The sequence below is a fragment of the Leptonychotes weddellii genome, chromosome 4 (genome assembly GCF_054177405.1).
Source record: "Leptonychotes weddellii isolate Sample4059 chromosome 4, ASM5417740v2, whole genome shotgun sequence".
In the NCBI taxonomy this organism is placed as follows: domain Eukaryota; kingdom Metazoa; phylum Chordata; class Mammalia; order Carnivora; family Phocidae; genus Leptonychotes; species Leptonychotes weddellii.
This window is the reverse complement of record NC_138372.1, coordinates 84,815,168-84,830,043: the sequence shown is the minus strand read 5'-3', so window position 1 is coordinate 84,830,043 and position 14,876 is coordinate 84,815,168. Positions and strand designations below refer to the sequence as shown.

Below are 14,876 nucleotides of genomic sequence, written 5' to 3'. Positions count from 1 at the left end.
GGGGGAAGGTGATAGAGCCTTTCCCTCCCTCTCATAGAGGCCCTAAAGAAGAGAGCCAGAGGAGGCTGGAAGGCTCCTGTTTTGCTTATCAGTCCATTGAACCCTGCCTCCCACCCCCACCTGCAGGCAGCCTGCAGAGACTAACAGGCTCCAAATCAAATGCCAAGAGCCTTCCCAGGAGGGGCCTGGGGAAAGCCCAGCATGGAGGACAGCCCTCGGGGCCTTGTGGAGGTCCACTGTAATGGTTCTGCACAGGGGCAGAAGGCAGGGTTGGGTGGCTCTGAAAAATCCTAGGGAAGGGTATGTGGGGCTCTGGGGAACTCAGGAGATGGACTCTGATGTCCCAGCTCTTAAAGAGAAAGGACCAGAAGGGTGCAGGCCACAAGCTCAGGCCTGGCCAAGACTCAGAGCCTCATAAATCATGGACTCGGAGTCAGAGGGCTGGCAGGGAGTGGAGTGCCAGCTCCCAGGTACATTCTCCTTGAGAGATTTCAGGCCTAAGGAGCAGCAGTGAGCTCTGGGAGACTGAGCTGGGCCTATGGTTGGACCAAGGGTAGAGAATGATATGGGGTCCCACGTGGCCTCTGCCTGTAGAACTGTATTCATGGGAGTCACAGGACCAGGACCAGCTAAATGGACCCCCCCAGAGCCCTCTTTACTCAAGGCTGCTGGGATAGAGACCCAGTCTGCATCTAGAGATAGCATGCACGCGCGCACACACACACTAACTCAGGGTCCAGCTGGCAAGACTTCTTGGCACTCGGCATTTCTCCATCTAGAAAAGTACAGATTCCTCCCACCTGGCTAAATTCCAGCAAAACTGGTTCATTCCATTAGAGTGCTTAATTGGTTCTGACGGTCCCAGCCCCCTCCAGCAGTGTCCTGGGGAAAGGGGAAGCCGTTGTCTGGAGAGCCAGACCCAACCCTGGCTCCTCTTGGATGCTCAGGAAGCCCAGGGACCCTTCCCTGCTTGGGCCAGCCCTGGGAAGAACAGAGAGACCCAGAAGCCAGCCAGCTTTGACCCAGGGAGCCGCAAGGTGGATCTCCACTGAGTCTTTCCGCTCTGTATCTGGCACTGTCGCTGGCATGGGGTAATCTTAATAATGGTTTGTGGTTGAGTGACAGATATAGTCTTCTCCCCATTTCCCGGGTTTCCTCCCACGTAGGACAATGTCAGTGAAGAATGCACCTGTGTGCCTGGCACCAGTGGGTAATGACAGTGGCGGGACGCTCCAAGTCAGATTATGACTACCTGTACGAGGCAGAGGCCCCTGCCTGATCCTTATTTGTATATTCCCAATGCTTAGCACAATCCTTAGGACTCAGAACACTCAGTTCATGCTCGATGCATGGAACTAGTGAGGTGGGATAAGGTGGGGGGAGGGTAGAAGCCCTCCCTGTCAGAACTTGCATTGCCTAGACTGGGAGTCAAGAAACCCAGGCAGCAGCCCTGGTTTTTCCCCTGTTTGCTTGTCAGAATTCTGGGTAGATCTCTTCCCCTCCCTGGGCCTCAGTTTCTCCAATTGTTGTAGAAGGAAGTTGGGCCAGATCGTCCGTAGGCTTCGTGTTCTGGTTACTATCACTTTGAAGCAAATTACTCCCCAAATTTAGTGGGGTCCATATGACGAGCATTTTATTTTGCTTAGGATACTAAGGGTCAGCAGGTCAGAAGGGCTCGGTTGGACAATTCTCGCTTGGGGTCCCTCATGCAGCTGCAGTCCACGCGGGCTGCAGACCTCTCAAGCTCATGTTCACTGTGCCGTGTTCCCAGGGCCCGCAGGTGATGGCGGCTGTCAGCTGGGAGTTCAGCCGCACCTGGCAGCAGAAGCACCTACAAACACACGGCTCCTCTAGCACCTGCAGTCTCGGGGCAGTTGGACTTCCTATGTGGCGGCTGGGTTCCCCCAGAACCACTATCCCTAGAATGCCAGGTAGAAGTGGCATGGCCTTCTTAAGCGAGCCTCAGAAGCCATACAGCATCACTTCCGCTGTACTCCGTGGGTCAAAGGAAACATTTACTCATCCAGGTTCAAGGGGAGGAGCATAGACTCCACTTGAAGTATTAAAGGATTGGGGCCATTTTTTAAAAAAAAAGATTTTATTTATTTGACAGAGAGAAAGAGTGCACGAGAGAGCGCACAAGCAGGGGGGGAGGAGGCAGAGGGAGAGGGAGAAGCAGGTTCCCCACTGAGCAGGGAGCCCAATGTGGGGCTTGATGTGGGGCTTGATGCGGGGCTCCGTCCCAGGACCCCGGGATCATGACCTGAGCCAAAGGCAGACGCTTAACCAACTGAGCCACCCAGGCACCCTCTGAGGCCATTTTTTTTTAAACCACCACATCCTGTGGTGTGCAGAATCCTTCAACCCTGGCCCGAGCCCTTATGGGTGGACTGAGGCTGTGTGGCTGGTTGCGGCTGTTTGCTGGGGGTAGCAGGACAGTGTGCAGGATCAGTGATACTCCCTTCCTTGGAAACAATGCCCTCTCTCCCCGCCTTTCTTGGTTTCTTTGGTTTTGGGGCTGAAACCATCCTTTCTGAATGGCTCTGCGAGAATGGCTCATGGCATGGGTGATGGGACCCCCAGAATGAGACGGGTCCCACGGACTTACTCCAGTTGCAAAAAGGAAGGAAGCAACTATTTAATGAGTACCTGTTGTATTTCAGTATGGAAAGGATTCTACACTGTATTCTAGGAGGTATTCCAGAAGGAGTTCATTTTTCCCTCACAGCAATTTGATTGTCCTCCTCCATTTACAAACTAGAAATGGCGGTCCAGAGGCTTGTGACTTGCCCAAGGTCATACAGTTGGTGACCAAGCCATGATTCAAACCGAAGCATGCCACCTGCCTCAGGCAAACCCAAGGCAGAAGGGGCTCTTCTCATGTCTCCCACATGTCTTCCTCCCTGTCTGCTCTCTCTACCCATAGCCCCAGCTCAGCCACTCACCTCCCCGTCAGAACGAACCTGTTCTGTGCCCCAGTTTTGTGTCTGTAAGTTGATATTCCCCCAAGGAGGACGCTCCCACCCAGGTGCCAATGGTTGCAGATCCCTAGCACCCTGCGATGAGCCCGTGACATGGGGAGCCACAAATTCTTTGGTCCCCTTCCCATCGGCAAGTGGGGTCTGTATGCCCTCCTATTAACTCTGGGCAGATGCTGTGATCACAGAAAACAACAGAAGTGACATTGTGTCATTTTCCAGGCCCTCACCTTAAGAAATTGGCAGTTCCTACTCTGTCTCTTAAAACGGCCTCTCTGGGTACCCTGAGCCATCACTTAAGAAGTCTGGCCACCCAGAGATGCACTATGCTGGAGAAGCCAGGTATAGACCCTCTTCTGGTGACATTCCCAGCTGAGCCCAGTCTGCCCGCCATTCGTACTGAGGTGTCAGCCATTGGGATGGACGTGAGTAAGGCTGCCTTGGGCTCTCCACACCAGCTTCTCTGCAGTTTAACACCGCTGAGTGACCTCGGTTGCCACCAGAAGAGTCACTCAGACAAGCCCTGCCTGAATCCCTCACCTCAAAAACCATGAGATATAATAAAATGGTTGCTTTAAGCCACTAAGATTTGGGGTAACTTGATACCCCATGGGGGCAACATGCATAATCTCATCCAATTCATTCATTATACCTATTTTACAGACTAGGACATTTAAACTCAGAGGGATTAAATAACTTGCCCTAGGTCTCCTGGAAGGCGGGAGGCCCATCTGGCATTTGAACTTGAACTTGTAAAGTCGGACTCCATAGCTCCTTCAAAGCCACTGCTTCTTAGTGGCTCTAAGTGTGCCTCCTGGCGGGGGGAGGGGGTAGACATTTCAACCAAAAACACTCCCTTCAACGAAAGGATTGAATGAATTTACAAAGAGGGACATTTTCAGCATGGGGACTTTCTCGACTGAGAGGTACGTGGGGGGATTTGGAGTCTGGGGGTGGTGGGGAGAGGTGTTCCCTTCAGAAAACTCAGGACAACAGAGGTTGATTTACTCATCTTTGTGCATCCATCGTTGGCACAGGACCTGTCACTGTGGATGCTTAATAAATGTTCCTTCAATGAACAGACTAACCCACAAAGGCGGAAGTGCTGGTGTTAGGGAGGAGGGTAGGGGATCTAAGATCTGGAGGGAAAGGTTCTCCTGCCATCTGGTGGCTATTTCTGGAATGATACTGTTTTCTTCTAAGGCAGGAGAAGGACATGGAGGGCTCATTGGGGGGCCTTGGCTGTGTGTGCAGGAGGTGAGGAAGCAGCATTGCAGACTGGAGTGGGGTGCGGTAGGGGGGCCTTACCTTCCACTGAAGTTTGCAAAAGATCAGAACTTAGAGTGTGGCTTGCTCCCCGTGACCCCTCGAGCCCCCTGCCATCCCTCTCCTATCTCCCAGCCCCCAGCTCTCCCCTGAGGTGAGTTTCCACCTGCCCCCGCCTTGCAGAATGACAGGTATGGCTCTTCCTGGCACTTAGGTAGAGTTTCCCCATAAGTGGACACCAAACACCATCCTCATGTCAGACAGAGCCTCATTCTCCACACTTGGGAAAACCCGGAGCACAAAACGCCTCCCCCCGAAGCTGTTCACATGAGATTTTGTGTGCGGATGACTTGGACCCCAAGAAGGCCTGCCACAAGCGTGCGTGTTGTTCAACACCCAGGATGATTCTTAGGAAAATAAACATGCATCCCTCCTCATTGTCCCCGAACTCCCCAGCCAGCCAGCACCCACAACCTCACTGCAGTCCTCCCTGCCCCATCCCATCCATGTTTGTCCCCCGGAGCTTCTGCTGGGATCTCTGGCTTCCCCATCCCCTCTCCCTGAGCCTGGGGCAGATCAGAAAGGCAAGAGGGGTTAGGTAAGAACACACACTTTATTGTACACCATGGGCAGCAGGTGAAGAGAGGAAGGAGGGGATCTGGGAGTGACAATGCCTCGTCCCCTCCCCTGGGCTGAGTGGTCTTGACCCAGGGCTCTGGCCAGTCATGGGGCACATGGATTTGAATTGTTCTGAACTTGCACCAGAACCAAAAGGGATACCTGCTGTGTGTGCTTGGGTCTGTACAAAGCAGTGCTCGGGGTGAGGAGGGACCCTGGGCCCTTCTTCCCCAACCCCAGTCATCAGGCTCCAGTGAGGGGGCAGCAGGCCCCCAGTTTCAGGGCCTAGTGGATGCTCAGGGAGTCAGGTGTGTTCCAACCTGTTGTCTCTTCTCTTTTCCACCATGGGAGTACTCTGGGGTGGGGGAGGGGGATGCAGCTGTGAGGAGGAGCAGAAGGGGAGCCCCCTGCCCATAATACTGCAGGCCTGCTCAGGGCCTGGCACCACGCGGCTTCTAGCCCCCCAGCCTCAGCCTCTGGCAGGTGACTCGGGAATTCTTCTCCTGGCACTAGGAAAGTGCAAGTCCCCTCAGATTTATTGCTGGAGGGCCAAAGCCAACCTTGCTGGTATCAACTAGAGTGCCCTCCCTGTCCATCCCCATCTGGATCTCAGGCTTCATGCTGCCTCAGTGGAGAGGGCTCCCTGAGCAAGAAGCTGGTGATTGGGGCTGGAGGACAGGCAGGGCGGGGGACCAGGGGACTCTTTCGGGCACGCCCTGCCCTGCCCTGCCCTGCCCTGAGTCCGCTGTCCCCTGTGGGCACTGCATGGACAGCACCAAAGCCAGTAAGGGATGGGGACCCTGTACAGGGATGTGGGGGCCTGCCCCTCTACGGCCCCCTTCTGCTCCTCTGGGGAATCTGGGGCTGGATTGTACCTCATCAGATGCCCCACCTGTTCTTGACTCCCCCCTGGCCTCTCCCCGCTTCCGGCTCCCCTGAGGAGTGAGGAGAGGAGTATGAGTCAGAAGCACAGGGGAAGAGCAGCTGTTCCTTTCAGAACACTCTCAGAACCGTCTCAAGGACAAATGCGGGACAGACGTGCTGTGAGCTGCTCTCCTGGGGTCTCACCATCTTAAGAAACCCTGTGCTTTTCCTCAGGATGAAGAGCCCTTGAGTCCAGTGGAACAGCAAGAGGTTGACTAGAAAATAAATGTAGGGGCTTCCCCCCCTCCAAAGCCCCTCCTTCCCTGTTTCTGGCAAGCCCAGTGGTATGAAGGCAATGAGTCACCAGCAAGAAACACCTGCCTTTCCCCACAGCACCCTGCCCCGAGGCCTTGCCTGACAGAGCTGAGAGGAGAAGATGGCGGCCAGGGCGGGGGGAGGGCAGTGTGGTCTTTAGGAACACGGTGAACACTGGGGATCACAAATCACCATGCACACGCCACACACATACACACGCGCACGCGCACACACTAAGCTCCAGGCCCTATGTCTAACACAGCAGAGACACAGCCAGGACAGGGCCTGGCCTACGGCAAAAGGCTGCAAGCATTACCCAGCCTCTATGAACCAAGCCGATGGCCCGGCTCAGCCGCCCTGGTGCAGGCTGGCAGGCTGGGGCCTGGCCCAGCCACACGCTACAAAATTAAAAATATATCAAATATACAATGAAAATAGATCTGTACAGCACTGAGGATGAAAATAGTCCACCAGCCACAGTATAATATTGGGTTTGTCAGTTAACAGCATTTACACCCACATGTACAGATTGAATGTACAATAGAAATAGAATATATAGAAGAGTATATATAGTAGAGAGTCTCTCCTGGGGCATTGCTTTTCCTGTTGCTAAATCTGCTGGGATTAGGCAGGGGGCCAGGTAGGAGGTGTTAGGTGAGGGTGCCTAAGGCGGGATGTTGTGCCCCAAAGGCTCATGTCTTTGGGGAGATGTGGGCCTCCTTCTCCCCTCACACTCAGAAAGGACAGGTGTGGCCGGAGGGCTGGAAACGGGAGCGGATATGGAGGAAGGAATGAGTCAAGAAAACGGCAGGGTGGGAGGATGGACCCCCAGGCAAGGTGGGGGGGAGGGGGAGCAAGGGGCTAAGGGATGAAGGAGGGAACCCCGGGCCTCATCTGTCCCTCCCCGTGCTGAGAACACGAGAGGAACTCAGGACCTTCCGCGAAGGTGCCCAGGCCTAGCACTGTGGCCTGATGCTCTGCCCACCACAGGTCTCACAGATGGAGTTCTGCTGGCCCGGCCTGCCTGCCTGCCTGCTGGCCATCCATCCACAACCGCGCACCCATGCATCCATCCATGCACCAGTCCATCCATCGCTCTGCAGACAGGATTCTCCAGCCGGGCTCTGATCCTCCCAGCCTGCACTCTGAGGGCAGCCCTCTTCCGGGGAAGGCCTCAGGTCAGGGTGGGTGGGGGTGCTGGGGGTGCCCAGCCCGGCCCTTCCTCTCGGCAGCCTCCAGTGTCCACAGCACTGCCTGTGTGCCCTCCCCACCACGGGCTGGGCATCTTGGGGGAAGGTTCCCGAGGTTATTTGCACACGACGGGCACACCACACGGGCTGGGCTTGCACAAGGAGAGTGAGCGGCAGCCCAAAGGGGCAGTGAAATTATCCGTCTTTCCCCAGGTGTGAGGTTTCCTGGGTACGAGCCCCTGAACTCCAGAGACTCCCCATTCCAGGAGTGAAGCTGCCACTAGCGAGAAAGTTGAGCCCCAGGTGAGAGAGGGAGTGTGCTTCACAATTGTGCTCCAAACCATCTGAATTGTGCTGTGAACCATCAGGTGTGCTCTGGAAACCTCTCTGTGTACTGTCCCCTCCTCTCTCGAGGAAGGAGGCACAGGCCACTAGTGTGGGCTCCCGGCTGGGGATGGAGAGGGCAGGCAAAGCCCTAGTGGGGGTGGGGAAGGGTCCCGGGCAATCCTCTCCCAGGCAGGATGCGGGACACACCCTGCCCCAGGCAGGGCCAAGGACGTGGGAGATTTCCCCCCAGAGCCCCAGGCTGAGGGGCACCCATGCCTAGCCCCCCTCCCGCTGCCAAGGCTGGCGCTCAAGCCAAAGTGCACCAGCTGTCTCGAAAAACAGAACTTGGGGACTTCTACAAGATTCCATCCCAAGTCTGAGCCCTGAGTCCCGGCACAATCGTCCCATCCCCAACCTTAAATCAGTCCGCCTCTGGGATGCCCCACACCGCATCCTACCCCACCCGGTGCCCTCACCACCAGCTGGCAGCACAGAGGGATGCCCAGGACCTAAGAACTACAGGTGCCAGGAAACAGGGAGAGAGGGTGGGGGGGAGCGACCCCTACAGTGGCCACTCGCCATCTCCCCTGTGCTGGGAATCAGGGCTTCTGGACTGTTGCCGTTTGTTAGTTGCAATTTGGTGAGAAGATCTCAGGTTTGACGGGTTGAGAGCCTGCACTGGGGGCGGAGTCTCTCCCAGCCCCTGCTCAGGTGTAGGGGGAAGCTGGCTGGGACTGGGGTGGGGGATGAGGCAGGGCAGACCCCCTCTCCTTGGGCAGAGGGCCTAGCCTAGAAAGAGAGGCCAGGCTGGGACGAGCGGGCTGGATGGGTGTGAGGGGGGAGAGGTGGGCAGGGCGGGGTGGTGGTCACAGCTCCGACTCAGGGGTGCCAGCCAGGAGGTAGCTGCTCCCATAGCGTCCGTTGGGGTTGCCGCCGGTCTCCAGGGGGGACGTGCTGCCGGGCCCCAGGTAGGAGCGGTGGGTGGGCATGGGGGACGGCGCCTCGCTGGGCACCTTGCTGAGGATGAAGCGGGTCTCGTCGTTCTCCTCCAGGTTGGAGATGTCCTTCATCATGCGGCCCTTCTTGTAGGACACGGAGAGGGTGTTGGAGCCGTCGGAGAGCAGGTGGAAGTGCCGAAGGATGAACACCACAGGGATGGGCAGGGTCGCCACAACGATGAGGGTGATCAGGAGCGCCATGGCCCAGTTGGGAAAGTACAGGTAGCGCTCTGCAGCCTAGTGGGGGGGGGGACGCGGGTGAGGGCTGTGACAAGCTCACCCTCCCGGGACCTCCAGGCCCGTCTCTTCCTGCCCTCTCCCCGCCCCCGACCCACCATCCTGGCCAGGCACCAGCAGAGATGGAGGCCATCAGGGTTGCTACTTGAGTTAACTGGTCCCCTTGGTCAAGGGCCTGAGCTCCCCTGGGTCTCAGTTTCTACATCTGTAAAATGGGTGGGTGATTCTGCCCCACAGACACGGAGAGAGAACATGGGTGAGAACTGGGCAAGTATGTCAACCTTTCTGAGCCTCAGTCTCCCCATGTGCGCTAGGGGATAATGCTTCCTCTCTCTCTGGGCTGTTGTAAAAAGAGAGGCCCTGGCAGGGCCTGGCACACAGCAGCCTATGAGGATTTCTCTCTATTGCCTGTTGCTTTCAGGTCCCCCCTCACCTCCTCCTTGATCCAGGCACTGTACCCCGGGGGCGTGACCCCCAGCTGGATGATGCTGGCCGTGGTGAGCACAGCCATACACAGGGGAGACACGAACTTCCACATGTAGAAGTAGAAGCGATAGGGCCGGAAGCCCAGCATCTCCGTCAGCTCCTGCATGAACCTGCCAGGTGCACAGAGGGCCCAGCGTTGGCATCCCCACCGCGCCTGAGCACTCCCCCACAACTGCCTCCTCCAGGAAGACTTCACTGACCACTAGTCCCTCCCTCCCAGGCTCTTCCATTCTTCACATTCAGGGCTCCCAGTTTATTATTCGGTGGCCCAGCTGGCTGGGCAGGCTCTGGTGTCCCCTGCTAACTTCCTCTGAATACCTCACGTCACACCCCGCCCAGGGATATGTTATAGTCCACGGGACATGCCGGGCAGGCGGACCGGCACCAAGGACTTCTGCGTTCACCAGGCGCCCAGCCCCACTCACACTGGCCTGGCCCTAGGCGCCCCCTGCTGGAAACGAGCTGACGTGCACGTCCCTAGTGTCCAGGGGCCCTGACTTGGGGGTTTCTAACCTCCCGCTCTGTGGGGGGGATGACCATAGCTGCAGGCTGTGTATATGAATGTCATAAGAAAAAAATCATCTCTACTTGAATAACACCTAACTGAAATCTTGCGTTTCTTTCTGTTGTAAATGCAAGCAACCACAGGGGTATTAGCAGTACCTGAGACTTCGTCACCAATTGATTAAATGACAAGATATCTCCCTCTCACATTACAACTGAGCCTACCTACAAACATCATTTATATTCCTCACTATTTCGCAATTACCATTATGATTACCCTAGCAAGATCTTCTGACTTAATGCAGTAAAAAATAACACACATTCATAAAAAAAACTGCACATATATTACTGTATCAGATTTTAAATTGTATTTTTGCTATTTTTCAATTTAATTCATTTCCTATATAATCCTATATATTTTATTTTGTCCACTTAAACAATATTCTGCGAAGGCACACGGGGCTTCACCAGACTGCAGAAGAGTCAGGGCCCCTTCCAGCCCTGGCTCCCAGGGCTTCTCCCGTCTCACCACGTCCCCACCCACATTCTTGTAAGAAGGACATGGCTGTAGCAGGGCCGTGAGAGAGCCTGATTCCAAGACCCCGTCCAGACATCAAGGGAGCCCCCGGCCTTGCAGAGAGAGTGGGAGGGGCCTGGCCCTGGGACTTCCCAGGCTCACAGATTTGTTAAATGAGGAACGAGGCTAGGGGCTGACAGAGAGTGTGGCTCTGCCCTAGGCTCAGGCCATGAGACCCAATCCTTCCTTACCGCTGCCTGCCCTTACCCCACCTGGCCCCACACTTCGGGCCCTAACCACATCTCATCGCACACCCCTATGTCGATCACCTGAAAACTGCCTCGGGCTGCTGAAGTTCAAGAACTCCTTGACAGCGGGGGCCTCCTGTATACTCACTCAGTGCTTAAGAAAGTTAACAGAACTCTAAAGAGTTGGTTGTCAGGTTCGGGGCTAACTTAAGGCAGTTTAGGGTAATGCCAGGACCTGAACCCAGGAGGCTCACGTGCTCAGCCTGGCTCTGCCTCTCACCAGCCACGTGGCCTTGGGCAGTCATGTCCTCTCTCTGAGTCTCATTTTTTCCTAATGATCTCTAAGGGCACTTTCAGCTCTGACATTCTCAGAAGCAGCCCAGGGAACACGGCACTCTCCAGGGGGTCGGAAGAGGACAGACCCCTCTTCCCATCCAACCCCTTCCCCATGTCCCCCTTACTTCTTGGTTCCATAGATCCAGGCCACAGCAATGTTCTCAAGGATGACGATGACAGTAAGCGGCAGGGTGGCCGAGTAGTCATCAAACATAGTGACAAAGTAGTTTCCGGAGCGCTGGACGAACAACAGCCCCACGAAGAATGCAAAGACACAGCAGCCCACTACAGAGAGCCGAGAGGCCAGTGTGGGGGCACAGGTGCAGGGTAAGCAGGGCCCGGGGGGCTTGGGGGGCACCCAGGCCCCTCCCTTCCCACCCCTCCTCCCAGAAGGCCTTCAAGGGGGGAGGGATCCAGATGCTGAGGTTCTGAGCTCCCACTCCTTTAGGAGAGGAGCAGCCCAGGGCCGGGAGTGACAGAGATGGAACGGGATGCAGGCCAGCATGGGGGAGGACACCCCTGCCCAAGAGGATTCAGCAGGCCCTCAGAGACAGAAGCAAATGACCCGAGGAAGAGGCCGCCCCCTAGCTCAGGTTTGGCCCAGACACCCAGACAGCCTTCTCCTGGCCCTTGAGTGCTCTTCTCTGGGGAGAGAAGCCGGGCTCCAACTGCATCCCAGTGGGGGCAGCAGGGAGCCTTCTCAGTATGGAGTCTGTCTAAAGTCAGAGGAGTGTCCTGATTGTCGTCCCTGAGGGCAGCCCAGCAGGCCAGGGGCGGCTGCCAGGAGGAGTTACCTGTGAACATCTCCTTGGGCACCTTGAAGGTGTCGATGATGGGTGTGGTGATGCCAGCCATGGTCCCAATCATACTGCCCAGGCCCAGGTTGATGAGCATCAGGAAGAACATGACAGACCAGAACGGGGAGGCGGGGAAGTGCGTCATGGCCTCCGTGAAGGCGATGAAGGCCAGCCCTGTGCCCTGCACGGACTGAGGGTGGGGTGGAGGGCGAGGGCTCAGTGAGGCCCACACCACTCCTGGGAGCCCCTTGCCTCCTTATCTTTGCCCCTGGGGCTTTAAGAATAACTCTTCTCTCTTTCACAGGAATCCGTGCCCTCACCAAAATCCTCTTGCCTTTTGACCGGTGGGTCTCAAACTTGGGTGAGTGTCAGAATCCGTCCTACCCCAGGGAGTAAGATACCGATTTAAAAGTTCACCTGTGGGATCTGGAAGCTACGAGTTGTACAGCAACCCCAGGTGATTCAGATGAAGATGCTCACATTTAGAAAGACGCCCAGCTTGAGACCTTCCTCCTCTAGGAAGTCTTCCCTGATTGCTCCAGTCACAACTATGGGAGCTCCCAGCCCTGAGCTCCAGACTTCCATAGAGTGGGCTCAGCCTCAGCTGCCTAATGGAACCACATTGGAGCCTTAAAACACCAATGCCTGGGTCTCACCCTGGAGACAGTGATTTGATTGGTCTGGGGGTAGAGCTGGGTATCTGGGTTTTATTAAGTTCCCAGGTGACTCTGATGGGTAGCCAAGAGAGAGAGCCACTGTGTTAATGCTTGGGCCCCTGCTCATGGGGCAAGTGACCACACGCTGCCCACTGACATCACTTCTCCGCTGAAGAAGGGCAGGGTTGGCCTGGGATCAAGGGAGCTGGCTCTGCCCCATGGAAGCCTTGGCACCGTTTGGGTCCCAAGACCCTGTGGGCATGTCTCTCTCCTGTTACCCCCTCTAACAGAACAGTCACTCTGAAAACTCCCAGCTGTGCAAATGGGACTAGAAGCACGGTGTCCACCCCTGGGCCTGAGCATTAATGCGGGTGCAGTACCCCGTGCTCTACCCCAGGGGCTAAGTCATCGTGGCAGTGGGAGCTGCAGGGCGGACAGTGGGAGGAGGGAACAGAAGCAGCAAGGGGTGACTCAGAGCATGAAGATCAGAACGCTGGCTCCCCTTACTAGCTGTGAGGCCTCGGGAACGCTCCCAACTTACCGGCTACACAGCTCTAGAGCAGGGGACAATATTAATGCTCAATTCATAGCACTGTCCTGAGGGCCAAAGGGGGTAGACAACAGAGGCAAACACTAACGAAAATGCTTATTTTCTGTGAGCTACGTACAAAGCACAGTCGCAAGGGCCTTACAAATGGCAGCGACCCCCCCCCCACACACACACACACAGAAACCCATTCAATGAATCTGAAAGTCATTCTGTAGAATTCCTGTGATTTCTGTGATAGGCGCGTCTGCCTTATCTCCTCGTCCAGACAACCTACCTCCGGGCAGGGGTTTGGCTGATCCCTTTCTTCTCTCCCTCCCTGGATACATAGCAGGTCCCTGTTTCTCAAGCAAGTGAATGCGTCCCTGGGGGCCTTCTGAGGCCTGTATGCGAGCCCCAGCCACCCAAGGCCCGTCTCTGGGTCCCACGCTCCCACGTCTGCCTTCCTGCCCACCCCGGAAAGGGCAGCCTGTCCCACACCTTGTCCAGCTCGTCCTCCAGAAGGCAGGGGTCAAGGCCCAGGGATGCGAAGTGGTCCTCCTTCACGGCCCTGATGACTTTGTACATCTCCGTGTAGTCCTTGGCAGTCAGGTGCGAGAAGTTGACGTGGGGAGGGATGAGGTCCCGGCTCAGGACATTGGTGTGGAGGTACCCCAGGATTTTCTCGGCATTCCTGCAGCACAAAGCAGAGAGGGCCAGGTACAAAGGCAGGGGTGGGCACGGTCCTGGAGGCGCCTCCCAGACACCCAGGCAGGACACCCCCCCTCTTCCGCCTGCCCGCCATGGGCCATTGACAGAGACATCTCTGACACTGAGCCTGGGATCCAGGGGCCGGGAACAGAGAGAGCTCCACCACCCCCGGGGGTGAGGGGGACAGGGACTCTGGGACTCTAGGTCACCCCCCGCCTGGGCAAGACGGACAGGAGGAGAGACGCCACCTACTCGACCACACACTTCTCGTTCATGATGTTGGCCTTGAAGCCCAGCACGGCAAACACCACGAGGGTGGCCAGCACCGAGGTGAAGAAATTAATGAAGGACACCAGCGCAGCGTCGAAGTGGCAGTTGTTGTCTTGCTTGTTGTAGCTGGAGAAGGCGATGACACCCCCAAAGCCCAGCCCCAGGGCGAAGAAGACCTGGGTGGCCGCCTCCCGCCACACCTGGGGGTCCAGCATCTTGTCCAGCTGTGGGGGGAGGACCAGAGACACACAGATGATGGTTTCCCACAACACCCCTTTCCGCATGGCAGAGTGGGAAAGCTGGGGCTGTGTGAACTTGGGCGTCCCCCCCTAGTCCCCACGTGCAGAACATGGGGAACGAGAGTATCGGCTTCAGAGGATGATTGTGAGGCTTAAGATCAAATAAATGCTATGTGCTTACTCAGTAACTTCTCAGTCAATTTTAAGTGCCACCTTTGCTTACCTTGGAGCTGTTATACTGAGGAATAGCTTCAGGGCCATTAGGTATGAGGCATGGCGCACAACTCCAGGGAGTGCCATTCACTTGAATGGTGCCTCCTAGAGTTGTGCAGTGTACAGCCTGCACAACAGTACCAGAGAACTAAGAACACCGATATTTCCCTGATAACCTCCTCCACTTCAAACCATGAGAAAGGACACCAACTTCTCCCTCCTGCCCACCTGATCTCCCTTTCCCCAGAAAAAAAAAAAAGGGACCAATGTTCATTCATACACATCGACATACTCCAGATCACAGAAGGACCCTTCCCCCCTCCCACCCACCCAACTTAAAACACAGAACCCAGACACTTCCTGGAGAGGGGAAACCCCTGCCTGACCCTCCACGTGCCCTCAGACCTGACAGAACCCTGAGCTACACCAGCATGTAGAGGGCAGGGGGCAATTCCCAAAGTGCTTTTCGTATCCATTTTCCTTTTACTGTTTGCTCCTCAAGGGACCGTGGCTTGGACCCAGCACGGGGCTGTTGAGTTGGACAGACCCAGGTCTAAACCTGACTCCCATCTTTAAATAG

At 56.1% G+C, this 14,876-nt stretch overlaps 1 protein-coding gene across 2 annotated transcripts in view; it reads right to left on the bottom strand.

The window, feature by feature from the left end:
- Positions 1 to 4,838: 4,838 nt before the first annotated feature.
- SLC6A17 (solute carrier family 6 member 17) overlaps positions 4,839 to 14,876 on the bottom strand; it is a 49,277-nt gene continuing 39,239 nt past the window's right edge. For both annotated transcript variants that reach the window (XM_081815620.1, XM_081815621.1), the window contains 6 exons: positions 13,827 to 14,068; positions 13,365 to 13,557; positions 11,679 to 11,871; positions 11,010 to 11,169; positions 9,227 to 9,389; positions 4,839 to 8,793 (listed from right to left, as the gene is read on the bottom strand). In XM_081815620.1, the coding sequence (XP_081671746.1) occupies positions 8,425 to 8,793; positions 9,227 to 9,389; positions 11,010 to 11,169; positions 11,679 to 11,871; positions 13,365 to 13,557; positions 13,827 to 14,068 (1,320 nt within the window). In that variant the 3' untranslated portion in view covers positions 4,839 to 8,424. The remainder of the gene's footprint in view (positions 8,794 to 9,226; positions 9,390 to 11,009; positions 11,170 to 11,678; positions 11,872 to 13,364; positions 13,558 to 13,826; positions 14,069 to 14,876) is intronic.